Source organism: Mus musculus, chromosome 4, assembly GCF_000001635.26.
Source record: "Mus musculus strain C57BL/6J chromosome 4, GRCm38.p6 C57BL/6J".
NCBI classification, from domain to species: Eukaryota; Metazoa; Chordata; class Mammalia; order Rodentia; family Muridae; genus Mus; species Mus musculus.
In genome coordinates, this window is record NC_000070.6 from 138,357,601 (window position 1) to 138,371,751 (window position 14,151).

Genomic DNA, 14,151 nt, shown 5'->3' on the forward strand with positions numbered 1-14,151 from the left:
AGGTGGCCCTGGTCAGAGGCCCAGAAATTATACAACACACAGACCGTTACTCTAAAGTCAACAGCTTCGAGTGTTTTATTATAGTAATGCAAAACTGAGGGACAAGCATCTCACAAGTGACAAAAAAGACCCAGCCGGGCTTTGCCTTTGTCTCTGCTTCTGCCACCTCTGCTCTCCTCACTACATACTTTCTTCTTCTCTCTCTCTCTCTCTCTCTCTCTCTCTCTCTCTCTCTCTCTCTCTCTCTCTCTCACTGTCTCTCCCTCCCTCCCTCCCTCCCTCCCTCCCTCCCTCCCTCCCTCCCTCCTTTCTTCCTTCTATCTTACTTACTTGCTTTTTTTTTTTTTTTGAGCTGAGGTCTGTTGTAGCCCAGGCTAGCCTCAAACCAGATACATAACTGAGGGTGACCTAGAACCTCACCCCTCCCCCTCACCTCTGCCTCCGCTTCCTCCCAGACTGAAACATTCCCGGTATTCCTGGGAAGCTCCTTAAGACAGCAAGTAAACAACTCAGAATAGCTTCAGGAAGTCCCTGAAACTGACCAGATTCACCAGGCACTGTCCTCCCCTAGAGTGAGGAGTAAAGAACGCTGGGAGTCACTCTCAGACAAATGGAACTGCTTGGAAGAGGTTGAGACCAACTGAGGCAGCTGGGGATGACACTCTCCAGGCTGCTGAGCTGCCTGCAGGCTGTGCAGTGTATTCCAGGTTCCCAGTTTGTGATCTCTCACCCATGCTGGGATGGACTTTGGTAATGCAGCTGCTGAGTCATTTCTGCTCCTGAAAGTGACCCCTCCCCCATATTCCTGTAAGTTACCCCAATAAACGCCTTGGTTCACCAAGTTGGACTTTGGTGGTATCTGTTCCTGGGTCTGTTATAGGCTCCCTATCTGGGGTGAGTGGATGCGTGTGGTGCTGGGGTTCAAACCCAGGGCTTGGAGTACTCTAGGAAAACAAACACTCTACCAACCAAGCTACAACTCCAGCCTCCTGAACATTCGATTCATTATTTTTTATAGGTTTTTCTAAGTTTTTTATTTTTTATTTTATTTATTTATTTTTTAATTAAATTTTATTTATTATATGTAAGTACACTAGCTGTCCTCAGACACCAGAAGAGGGAATCAGGTCTTGTTACAGATGGTTGTGAGCCACCATGTGGTTGCTGGGATTTGAACTCAGGACCTCCAGAAGAGCAGTCAGTGCTCTTAACCACTGAGCCATCTCTCCAGCCTCCCTCTAAATTTTTTAAAAGTACATGTATGTATGTGGGTATGTGCATGTGTGTGCTGGTGCCTTCAGGGGTATGTGCACACATTTGGTGCCAGAAAAGGTGAGAAGCATTGGATCCCTGGGAGCTAGTGCTACACGTGTTTGTGAACTACCTGATATGGGTGCTGGGAATGGAGTCCTCCGAAAGAGGATGCTCTTAACTGATGCGCCACCTCTCCAGCCCATAAACACACTACTAATACGTGAATCTGTTGCTAGACACCAAATGAAGCCAATTGATGTCTTTACCCCAATGTGTTGACTTTCTGTCCTTAGGTACCAGATTCAGAACAGCAAGTTTGGGGCTATGAATGTGGGCATACCTTCCTGCTTCTCTTATTGAAGCCATAGCCAGTGTCATCATGGAGTCAAGAGGAGAGGCCTTGGCAACTGACTAGATTTAGAAGAGGTCTCCATCCTCCCATGAAGGGAGCCAGCCCCACATGGTGCCCTTAGAAGACACCAGAGAGTGCTCTCTCCTGCTATGCCCGGACATCAAGAGGAGGTGGTCAAGACTGGAAGCCGCTTGGACTCCTGAGCTTTGAGACTTGTTTGACTATCAGTGTATGTTGTTGAAGTGACCCAGCCTGTGCCATTTTGTTATAGCCATCTGAGCGAAAAGGATTTACTGATATTGAGCAAGGAGATCACCCCGGTTCAGAGCTAGATTTCTGAAATGGAAATAACTGCATTCAGGGTCTCCAGAAAATAATCTTAAATTCCATATATATATTTCACACACACACACACACACACACACACACACACACACACACACACACACACATCTAAGATGAAGCTGTTGGTATCCCACGGCCTCAGAGACTGGGCATGCGCCCACCAGGCCACTCCAGAGCACCTTGCCTTACTTCCCTGCGTCAGTGAATCCTTTCATGAGCCAGGCAACATGGGTACCATTATGACTCCCTCTGACAGGAGGGAGGAGCCCAGGGAGCCAGGGATGCGCATGCAGACCTGTTCCATTCAAAGGACTGTGCTAATTTTCTATGGCATTTGTTTTAGGCAGATTTATGCCAGGATGGGACGCTACCACCACCCTAATAAGCAAAGAGGCTCCCAATGGGGAGACTTGCCCCAGAAGAAATCTGGGAGGTAAAAGGGACAGTACCCACCCCCTTGCCATCTCTCCTTTCCTCTCCCCCATTGCCAGTTTTGTTATGCTAATGTTAGTCTTAAACTTCTAGACCCAAATTTAAGTTCCCACCATGGTTTCCCAAGTAGCTGCATCCTAGCCTACTCACTGGAGAGTTTCTCTTGAAACCTCTCTCCTGGAGCTTTTTATTTGAAAGGTCTAGGCCAAAGTCCACGGGTTCCCCATGCTTTGAGATAGACTCTCCTAGCTTGCAGGTAACTCACAATCCTGCCTCAGCATCCCACCACACCTGGTCCTGCCTTACTTAAAAAAAAAAAAAAAATATATATATATATATATATATGTATATATATATATACATATATATATATATACACACACACACATTTGTTTTATGTATATGAGTACACTGTAGCTGGTTGTGAGCCATTGCATGGTTGCTAGGAATTGAACTCAGGACCTCTGCTTGTTCTTGCCCTGCTCACTCCAGCCAAAAGATTTATTTATTGTTATATGTAAGTACACTGTAGCTGTCTTCAGACACACACCAGAAAAAAGGCATCAGATTACGGAGCCACCATGTGGTTGCTGGGATTTGAACTCAGGACCTCTGGAAGAGCAGTCAGTGCTCTTAACCTCTGAGCCATCTCTCCAGCCCCACCTTACTTTATGAAGCAGAGTCTTTCACTGCACCCAGAGCTCACTTGGCTCACCAGGCTGCTCAGTGACCTTCAGGGATGCGCCTGCCTCTGTGCCCCAGGCCCTGGGGTTTCAGACCTGCACCACTGGGCCTGGCTTTTGTCTGTGGGTGCTGGAAATTGAATTTAGGTCTGTCATTTCTCCTAGCACTCATCTCCATCCAGCAAAGCAGCTTCTTCCTTGCATGGTGGATAGAGAGGGGGCAGGGACAGTGCTGTCCCAAGATCACACAACAAAGAAGGAAAATGCGCCTTCTCTTAGGTCAGCCGTTCTCAACCTGTGGCTTGTGACCCTTTTGGGGGTCAAAATGACCCTTTCACAGGGATCACCTGAGACCACTGCAAAACACAGATATTTACACTACAATTCATCACATAATTACAGTTATGAAGGAGCAACAAAGGTAATTTCATGGTTGGGGTCACTACAGCACGAGGAACTGTATTAAAGGGTCGCAGCATTAGGAAGGCTGAGAACAAATGCCTTAGGCGGTGCCTGCAGAGAGTCGGTAGGAACCACAAGCACTGTTCCAAGATCCTTTCTTAGGCTGTGTGATCTGCTCATTGACAGCATAGGTCAGAGATGCTTTCTGAAGTATGCCCAGGGCTCAGAGTGGTCCTCCCTGATTCCTCTTTATCCATCTTCTACCTGGCTTCCCATGACCACCGTGGTGGAGCATCTTCCCCGTGAGGTGTGGGTGGGCTCTTCCTCCCTGGCCTGGTTCTTTCTCACTCCTCCTTCCTGTCTGGACTCCTGTTCATCCCACCCCACTCGACCACAGCTCTTGCTCTCTGTCTCTACCCTCCCACCCCCTCCCCCACTCTGTTTTTACCAGGAACTGCAGAAGGCTGCCAGCCGGCTGCCAGCAGGTGAATCATGGCAACACAATTGTGATTATCAATTACCAGCCCAGGTGACCCATCCATCTGTGAGGCTCTCACGGCAGGGTAGAGAGTAACAAAGAGAGTGCTTGTTTTCCTCCGAGGTGGCTCACAGCAAGGCTGTCACAGCAGACTTGTACAACAGAAGCTGCCGGGAGCCGAGGCCGGGAGCCTGGAGCCGGGAGCCTGGAGCCGGGAGCCGGGGATTTTGTTGATTGGGAGGATATTGCAGAGCTGAGCAGACACAGCTTGCTGTTAAATCACAGACTCAGCGTCTAATGTCTAACGTAGCCTGTGCTCTCTCTCTCTGCTCCCGGATCTCTCAGCTCACCCCAGGATGCTCCAGTTCCCTCCGGTTGCTTGGGGACCCTCTTCCCCACAAGCTGACCGCATGGCCTTCCTTTTATGCACCTGGCTCTAACTCCAAGATCAGAAGGAGATCCAAGACTTCTGCTAATGTCTTCTGTTAGCTCACCTCTGAGCAAAATTCTGTCTTCTTAGAGGAGCCCAACTCTGCCTAGGACCACGGGACAGAGGCCAAATACTGTTAATGTCTAGGGGGGATAGCTTGGTACATAAAGTGTGGGTGCAAGCTTGAGGAATAGAATTCGGATCCCCAGCACCAGTGTAAATGCTGGGGTGGGCTGGGGTGGGGTGGAGGGTGGAACCTATCTGTAATCCAGCGCTCACTCAGAAGGCAGACTCAGGATCTCCACAGCAAGCTAGCTAGCTAGACTAGAATGTGTGGTGAGCTCTGGGTTCAACTGAGAGACTCTGCTCTGGGGCACAGGGATGGAGGCGGACTTCTGATGTCTGCCTCAGGCCTCCACATGAACACGTGTAGAAACAGCCATACACACAACTCACACAAGCATGTTGTTGTTGTTTTCAAGACAGGATTTCTCTGTGTAGCTCTGACTATCCTGGAATTCATTTCCATAGACCAGACTCAGAGAAAGAGAGAGAGAGAGAGAGAGAGAGAGAGAGAGAGAGAGAGAGATCTGCCTGCCTCTGCCTCCCCGAGTGCTGGAATTAAAAGTGTTTGTCACTAGGTTACAGCTACACACTTTTTTTTTTAACCTCTGAGATAGTAAGTTTTGTATCAAGATGTTAGATCTCTTCTGGAAGTCTGTTTTTTGTTTGTTTTGTTTTGTTGGGTTTTAAAAAATATTTACTTATTTATTTTATGTATATCACACATACACACACACACACACACACACACACACACGTATATGACTTATGTGCCAGAAGAGGGCATCAAATCCCATTACAGATGGTTGTGAGCCACCATTTGGTTGCTGGGAACTGAACTCAGGACCTTTGGAAGAGCAGTCAGTGCTCTTAACCACTGAGCCATCTCTCCAGCCCTGGAAGCTTGTTTTGATGTTTTTCTGCGACTGAATATTCACCATTCAGCAGACCTTTCCTACTCCTGACAGTCTGGAGCAAGCCACCCTTCCGACCCTTCCGAGAAACTTGCCCTGGGCAGCAAAGCCTAGCCTGACCACACCTACCGAAGGCATGACTCAGGCACCAGCTCACAGCTAGAAACCTTCACCTCAGGAAAGACGTGCCTCAGTGAACTTTCAAACACCTTCAGCCTCTACTCAAGGACAGCTACGATGGCGACCCAACACAAAATTGTAGCATTATGAGATTTGGGGGCTGAAGCACTGGCTCAGTAGCTATATGCTAACCTTGCAGAGAACCATAGTTTGGTTTGCAGCACACACAGCAGGCAGCTCCCTCAGCCTGGAACTCCAGGTCCAGGGGATCAGATGCCTTCTGGCCTCTGTGGGCATTTGCAGTTATGTGTTCATACATAAACATGTAGACAGACACATATACACAATTAAAAATAAATCTTTAAAAAACAAGAGATTTTTTTTGCAGGGTGGTGGTGGTACATGCCTGTAATGCCAGCACTTAGGAGGCAGAGGTAGGTAGGGAGAAAAACAGAGACAGAGACAGAGAGGGACAGAGATTTGTATGGGTTTTGATATATAGAAGACAACATTCATTTGTAATATGAACCCTGCCACTTGACCCGATCCAGTAACTCCAGCTTTTTACCTCTGGCTGCTCTGGACCTTTCAGAGGCTCGCAACAGAAAGAGGGACACTCCCTTAGTGACTCAGGAAGGCTTGTGATTGACAGATGGCGGGGGGGGGGGGCCGGTGCTGAGATTGGTCTTCATAAAACCTGAAGTGGCAGTGGTTGTGTGCTTCAATTTGTATGCCACACCCATGAAATAGCCACTTGCTCACGGCTCCTTCAAAGAGCATCTTGAGGGTTTTTGTTTTATTGTTGTTGTTTTTTTTTTTTACCTACTTGCATTCTTTATGGTGGGTAGAGACTCTGGCCATTGTGGGTGGGGCATGTTGAGCAGGGAATGAAAGCAAAGAGGAGACAACAAAAACAGTGCTGGCCCTGACAGTTGTGGCAAAAAAACAAAAACAAAAACAAACAAACAAAACGTGGGTGACTAAAGAGTTTCAGAGAGACACTGGGTGTGGGAGGCAGAGACAGGCCATCTTTGGGAGTTCGAGGCCAGCCTGATCTACAGAGGAAGTTCCAGAGCAGCCAAGGGCTACACAGAGAAACCCGGTATTGAAAACCAAAACCGAACAGAATGAGTTTCAGAGAGTAGAAGCTTGGGAGAGCTAGGGGTGAGCCTGCCTTAGGCATCAGCGTTCTAGGTAGCTGACAAGCCTTTGGCTTGGGAGCCACAATGGCAGCTGATCACAGTGACTGCTGTCACCATCCAAGGCAGTCACTGGCTACTGAGTATTAGCTAGGCCACTGCCAATCAAAGCCCAGAGCCGGAAGCTCTTGGTCTCTAACTTCTAGGCTGCAGCACCACAAACATCTAGATCTCGGGACGTAGAGCACTAACCCGTGGGTCAGCCTGTCCACACCATAAGCTTGGGGCACTAGAGGGCCCAGCACTTCCAAGATAAAAGTCTATCTCTCCTTGTCTAGTTGAGGTTTCCATCCCAAGCAGACAGAAGGACCCCTCAGCTCAGTGGTAACAGCTCTGCACAGTCACCACGAAGCAAAGAGCTTGGGTTTGGAATAAGATCTAAAGCAAGGGTGCATGCAAAGGCGGTAAGAATGAAGAGCCAAGGGGCTGGAGAGATGGCTCAGAGGTTAAGAGCACTGACTGTTCTTCCAGAGGTCCTGAGTTCAAGTCCCAGCAACCACATGGTGGCTCACAACCATCTGTAATGGGGATCTGATGCCCTCTTCTGGTATGTCTGAAGACAGTGTACTCACATTCATAAAATAATAAATCTTAAAAAACAAAAAGAGTTATCCTGAAGGATTAAAGGTTTAAATGTGAAAATTTAGCCTCCAAAATTAAAAAAAAAAAAAAAGAATGAAGAGCCAAACCTGTTCTCCAGTGGGTAGAGAGGACCAACCTGCCAGCTAACAGAAACCAAGCATCGTGAGAGTGGTACGTGTTATACCGGGTGTGGTGGCACACACCCTTAATCCCAGCTCTTGGGAGGCGTAGGCAAGTGGATCTCATTGAGTTCCCTGGTCTATAGAGCAAATCCTAGGACAGCCAGGACTGGACGGAGAAACCCCTGTCTTGAAAAACAGAAAACAGCCAAGCATGATAGCCCACGCCTCTAATCCCAGCACTTGGGAGGCAGAGGCAAGCAGATTTCTGAGATCAAGGCCAGCCTGGTCTACAAAGTGAGTTCCAGGACAGCCAGGGCTACACAGAGAAACCTTGTCTCGAAAAACCAAAGGGGGGAAAAAAAAAAAAGAAAGAAAAACAGAAAACAGAAAAAAGAAAACATTCTAATGATAGGTACTTGGGTGCATGGCAGTGCACACTTTTAATAGCAGCACCAGGAGGCAGAGGCAGGCAGAGATCTGAGTTTGAAGCCAGGCTGGTCTATTGTTCTGGGACAGCCAGGGCTACAAGGAGAAACCCTATTTCAACAAACAAACAAACAAACTTGTCATGGAATCTGAGTTGGGTTAGCCTGCCCTGAAATGGGAGCTAGCCTGGCGGTTTTATCCGTTTTATCACTGCTGAGAGAAAGCTTCCTGACTAATGTACACGACAACGATGCTCACCTGCCTGCCTCCAGCACTGGCTGTGAGATTACGAGAGACCCACATAGGTTACAGAGGGCTCCTCATTCTACTGAACCTTCTGACTGTGCTCTTGGTCCCTCCTTTCATCCTATTGGTTGTCTCTCACAGCTTCACACCACCTCCCCCTCCTCTTCCTCCTCCTCATGTGTGTGTGTGTTTGTCTCTCTCTCTCTCTGTGTGCTTGTGTATCTGTGTGTGTCTGTCTGTATCTGTCTGTCTGTCTGTGCATGTGTATGTTTGTCTCTCTGTGTGCCTGTCTGTGTGTATCTCTGTGTGTGTGTTTGTCTCTCTGTCTCTCTGTCTGTCTCTCTCTCTCGCTCTCTCTCTGCCACATGTGTACAGAAGCCAGACTGGGTCAGCTTCAGGTATCATTCCTCAGATACCATCCATCCACCTTGTTCTTTGAGACAGTCTCTCACTGGCTTGGAGCTTGCCAATCAGGCTAGGCTCTGTGGCCAGTGAGCCTCAAGGATCCATCTGTCTCCATCCACCCAGCACTGGGATGACAAGCGTGTGTTGTGCCTATGTTTACCGGCTCTGGAGATCAGCACTTTACTGACTGACAGGTCATCCCATCTCTTTCCTCTTCTTCCTATTTCCACAGTCCTGGCCCAAGCCCCTTGCTCACATACTCCACAAACCCCATCTCGAGAGAACTCAAAATAGCTTCAGGAAGTCCCTGAAACTGACCAGAATCACTGGACCCCTGCCCCCCTTCCAGAGTAGACAGTAAAAGCTCAGGGTCCCTCTCAGAGGAAAGACGCTGAGCTGCCTGAAAGAGGGCTACAGCAACCAAGCCACCTGGAAAGGATGCTCTCCATCTAACCTGTGAGCTGCCTGCAGGCTGTGCAGTCAACTCCAGTTTCCCAGCGTTGGAAGCTGGTACCCATGCTGGGGTGGGCCTTGGTGATACAGCTGGGTTTTTTGAGTCCTTTCTGCTCCTGTAAGTGACCCCTCACCCATATTCCTGTAGGTAAGTCCAGTTGGTTCACCAAGTTGGACTTTGGAGGTATCTGTACTTCGACCTGTTGTGGGCTCCCTCTCTGGGGTGAGTAGACTTGTGTTGCATCTCCCCAGGGAAGGTTTTGTCACACAGCTGGGTGATTCATGAAGCTCACAGAGGCTCAGTCAACAAGGCATACGAATGGGCACTGTAGTTGTCACCTGTCCACACCATGTCCCAACTGAACATGTCCTTAAGTTTACCAAGCTCCCTTCTTTCCTCCTCCTTTCTCCTTCCTTCCCTCCTCCCTTCCCTTCCTTCTTCCCTTCCCCCTCCACCCTCCTTTCTTTTCCTTCCCTTCCTCCCTCCTCTCCTCCCTCCTCCTTCCTTCCCTCCCTCCTCCCCTTCTTCCTCCCTCTCTTCCTCCTTCCCTCCCTTCTCCTTCTCTACCACTCTCTCCTTCCCTTATTCTCTTTCCCCTCCTTTTGTTCCCCTAAACCCAGACCCTTGTGTGAGCGAGTACCACACCATAGCTGCAGCCCATTCTGGCCTGCTTGAGGGTCTATAAACATGAGCTCAGGGCAGATCCTGTTAACTCAGTAAAGACTGCTGGATTCCCAGACGGTGTCTGGATCCTCTCCTCCAAAAACAAACAAACAAACAAACAAACAACGCTCTGTCTGCCTGATGCCATCCCTCCCCAGCCAATCCCAGCACCCCAGGGTGCAGGAAGGTGGGGCTTTGGGAGGTCCAGCCCTGGGTCCCATCACCAGTGCCTCCTGTAACTTAGGACATGCCTCTGGCCTCAACTTCTTCATCTTAAAATGGGTCTAATATTGGGCAGGAGGTCAGAGAAAGAACTAACGGATGGGAGGTGAATACTGGGCATACAGGACACTCAGTAAGTAATCCGAGTCTCCTGCCATGCAGGTCGTGGACGGTTTTCATTTTGGCTTCTCCCTCTAATCTCACGTGCAAATTCCCTTCCCCACTCCAGACTTCTAAGAACAGAGAGGCACTGTGCAGATAAGCAGTTGAGTGAGCCCACAGCCTCGGTGAGAGCAGGGGAGGAGCAGTGAGGAGGGGACCACGCTGTTTCTCCTCTTCACCTGTACCTGGGCCCCATTCATGCTGCCCCAGAGTGGACTCCGGCGACAGCCCTTACCAGAGAAGATCCTCCCGTCCCCGGTGAGCAGGGCAGCCCCCACAGGGAAGCGGCTGTAGGGGCAGTAGGCTGACTTCTTGGCCTCACGAGAGGACAGCAGCAGCCGCTGGACGTGCTCGGGCTCCACAGCACAGGAGGGGCGTTCCTGGGCCATGTCGGTCCGAGGCGGGTGAGCTGGTCGCTGCAGAGGAGAGGAAACCGGTGCTGGCCGTCTGCCCGCACTGGCCAAGAAGAGGTGGCTCCTCCCCCGGGGTGTGTCCCTGCGCTAGAGGGAGACCTGGAGGCTGGCTCCCAGGCTGGCGGGATGCTGGCCAGGACTTGGCAGCCCAGTGAGTCTCCCAGGGCGGGAGCCCGGAGGATATGGAGTTTACGACTGAGCTGCGGGGGTCCCACGGTGGACCGGTATGTGGTGCCCACCAGTGAGACAGTTTCCTTTAACAACTTCACTCACTGTCAACATAGATCAAGAGTGGGCCACAGGGCGGGTGCCACCTCAGTGGATGGCTGTAGACACAGTCCCAGGGAGGAGGATTCTGGGTGGGTCTGTGTGACACCTGAGGTCAAAGCTCAAAGGATCCTGATTCCTCAGAATATTTAATGGCTTGTTTTTTACACCGAGAGAAGGGTTCAGGCTGAAAGTTCAGAACTTGGGCAACCATGTCAGCGTGCCAAGTTAGAAGGTATGCGAAGCCGAGGAAACGTCTCTGTTTTCAGTAGCTTGGCTTCATTTCCTTCCTGTCCTAACCTAGCCATTAAAACCATCCCAGCTGGAGGGAAACAGGGCCCTCCTTCTTCTTCCCTCCCTTCCTCCCTCGCTTCCTTCCTTCCTTCCTCTTCATGAACCTTGTTGGGTTGGTGGTACCGGAAATGGATTTACACCCTGGCTGTTCTCTTTGTCTTACACACAAATGTTAGTGGGTTCCTTGTCAGACGTCGGCACGTTTGCTGTCTACAGTGGGGGTAGCAACAGACGTGTGGGAGCTTTGGATTAGAGTGGGCTGTGGCTTGGGTTCCAGGTATCTGTTTATTAGCTCTCCCAGGAAGAGCTGCGCTACCTCTCAGAGCCTCAGTTTCCTTATCTACAAAATGGGTGCACAATTGGCAGTCCCTTCCTGTGGTTACCAGACTGAGATGATAATATGGTCCAGGGAGTCTGTGGGGAGAGGATATAGAAGTGGCACATGGGAACACTTCAAACAAACCGGCTTATTGTCCTTAAGTGACTTGGCCAAGTCCATAGAGAGTGGGCCGGATTGCAGCCAGCACAGCCAGACATGTCCAAGTGTCGCCGGATGGTCACCAAGCAGGAGTGAATCAGCAGCTTCTCTGAGGGCTTGTGTGGTGCTGAGGACTGGGAGGAAGAAGGCAGGAGAGAGCAGAGAACGGGGCAGCATCTCCCCACTCCCACCCCCACCCCACCCCACAAGCAGACACCTCTGCCCAATAGTTTAGCAACCCTGTACCCAGGACCCTGGGCTCCTAGCCATACATAGATGAAACCCATGCCCGGCAGTGCCAGTGCCTGGTGGGTAAGTTTTGCCTCATTTTCTCCCGACATCTCCCTCCATTACGTGTCCCCTTTCACCATTTCCAGACTCAAGAGGCTTTTATGCCCCCCTCAACCCCCTGCCCCAAAGCCAGCACCAAGGACCCGGCCCTCCAGTTGCTCATTCTCCTGGGTGGGGACTTTCAGTGTGAGGACAGGTCTGTGGATGTAACTGATGCGGGACTTTCTCTAAAATGTTTAGGGGGCAGGTGTAATTACCATTGGGAAAAAGATGGTGGTGTTCTCCATCCGTACAGCAGGCCTGGCATAGAATTCAATGTGTAGTCTCCTCTATTCACCTCACCCTGAGAAGATAAAGGGACAGGAAAGGGACAGGCAGGAGGGCTCAGCTGGTAAAGAGCTTGGCCAGCAGGCTTGACAACCTGAGTGAGGGCCCCAGGAGACAAGAAAATGACTCTCCAGAGCTGCCCACTGACCCTCAAGTGCATGCCATGGTGAGTATGCACCCAGAGTCACATGGCACAAACAACATGTTTGCTCATGTGCATACACACACACACACACACACACACACACACACACACACAGAGAGAGAGAGAGAGAGAGAGAGAGAGAGAGAGAGAGAGAGAGCTTTTGTATCTTGCGTTTCTCTTTCCTTGAATTGCTTAACTTGTACTCCCTCTTGAGGATGTACTATAATTCTTTCCTTTTAAAATATTTTATGTTTATTATTGTTTAAAGATTTATTTATTTATTATATGTAAATATACTATAGTTGTTTTCAGACACACCAGAAGAGGGCATCTGATCTCATTAAAGATGGTTGTGAGCCACCATGTGGTTGCTGGGATTTGAACTCAGGACCTCCAGAAGAGCAGTCAGTGTTCTTGACCACTGAGCTATCTCTCCAGCCTCCACTTATTATTATTATTATTATTATTATTATTATTATTATTATTATTACTATTACTATTACTATTATTGGTTTTTTGAGACAGGGTTTCTCTGTGTAGCCCTGGCTGTCCTGGAACTCACTCTGTAGACCAGGCTTGCCTTAAACTCAGAAATTCACCTGCCTCAGCCTCCCAAGTGCTGGGATTAAAGGCGTGTGCCACCACACCCGGCTCACTTTTTTGGGGGGGAGGGAGGGTTTGAGACAGGGTTTCTCTGTATATCCCTGGCTCACTTATTATTTTTAACATAAGTTTTTGTGCAGTGTGCCTATGTGTAAGCATGTGCATGTGAGTGCAGGTACCAGTGGAGGCCAGAGAAGGGCGCTGGATCCCCTGGAGCTGCCATTACAGGAAGTCGTGAGGTGTCTGATGTGCATGCTGGGAACTGAACTCAGAACCTCTGGAAGAGCAGCAAGGTCTCTTAAGCTCTGAGGCACCATGTGGTTAATCTCTGCAGCCACCTGGGCCGTCTCTTTAGCTCCTGTCTTCTGTTTCCTTCCTAACCTCTATCCATCTCTTCCCTATTTCTGTCTCTAATCCTTCCTCCCTTCAGTGCTTAACCTATAGTTAAATCAGTCTTAAAAGCAGCCTGTGGTGATGGCACACACCTTTAATGCCAGCACTTGGAAGGCAAAGGCAGTCAGGTCTCTGTGAGTTCGAGGCCAGCCTGATCTATAGAGTGAGGTTCAGGATAGCCAGGGCTACATAGAAAAACCCTGCGTCCAAAACCAACCAACCAAACAAACTTTTACAAAATTAAACTAGTTGCAAACTGACTCATCCTGGCATAAATTATTTCTGGCATAAATCAAGACCTGGCTGCTTCTGAGGAGAATTCTGAGGAGAATTCTGAGGAGAATGCCTCAGAGCCGGCAATCCTGAACTGTACTCTTGCTTCTTCAGACAACCGCAGCCCTTGCCAGGCCCAGCTCTGGTCTCCTGGAGTCCACAGCACTATGACTCTGGTAACTGCCAGGCGAGTGATAGCCTTTGACTCCTTCAAAGCTCTGAACCTGAGCTTTTGGCATAGATGGAGACTGTACCCATGGCAGCTCAGCAGTGCAGAAACTGGGAGCCAGCGATGACTCAAGGGTTCTTCATAGAAGGGAGTGGGATGTCTGTTGAATGGAGCACAAGCGAACTTGGCAGTCTGCTTAGAGGTAAATTATAGATCAATAATATTATCAGAATTTTCTAAATATATTCTACTTCATACAAAATTAGGGAAAGTCAGTTGTCTTGCTAGAAGAACATGAATATCTAAGGAGAGGTTCTCTCTCTCTCTCTCTCTCTCTCTGTGTATATGTGTGTATGCATGTATGTGGTGTGTATGGGTGTATGTGTGTGTGTGTGTGTGGTGTGTATGTGGTGTGTGGTATTGTATATGTATGCATGTGTGGTGTGGTGTGTAGTGTGTGTATGTGGTGTTTATATATGTAGTGTGTGTGTATGTGGTATGTGTGCATGTGTTGTGTGGTATTATATATGTATGTATGTATGTG

General features: G+C 49.2%; 1 protein-coding gene across 2 annotated transcripts in view; it reads right to left on the reverse strand.

The window, feature by feature from the left end:
• Window positions 1–10,711, reverse strand: part of Cda (cytidine deaminase) — a 29,784-nt gene extending 19,073 nt beyond the window's left edge. Inside the window, exon 1 of one of the 2 annotated variants that reach the window (NM_028176.1) lies at window positions 10,190–10,355. In NM_028176.1, coding sequence (NP_082452.1) covers window positions 10,190–10,343 — 154 coding nt within the window. In that variant the 5' untranslated portion in view covers window positions 10,344–10,355. Of the gene's footprint in view, window positions 1–10,189 lie in introns of both variants that reach the window. The other variant, XM_006539196.3, reaches the window with a different exon arrangement.
• Between the last annotated feature and the right edge of the window lie 3,440 nt (window positions 10,712–14,151).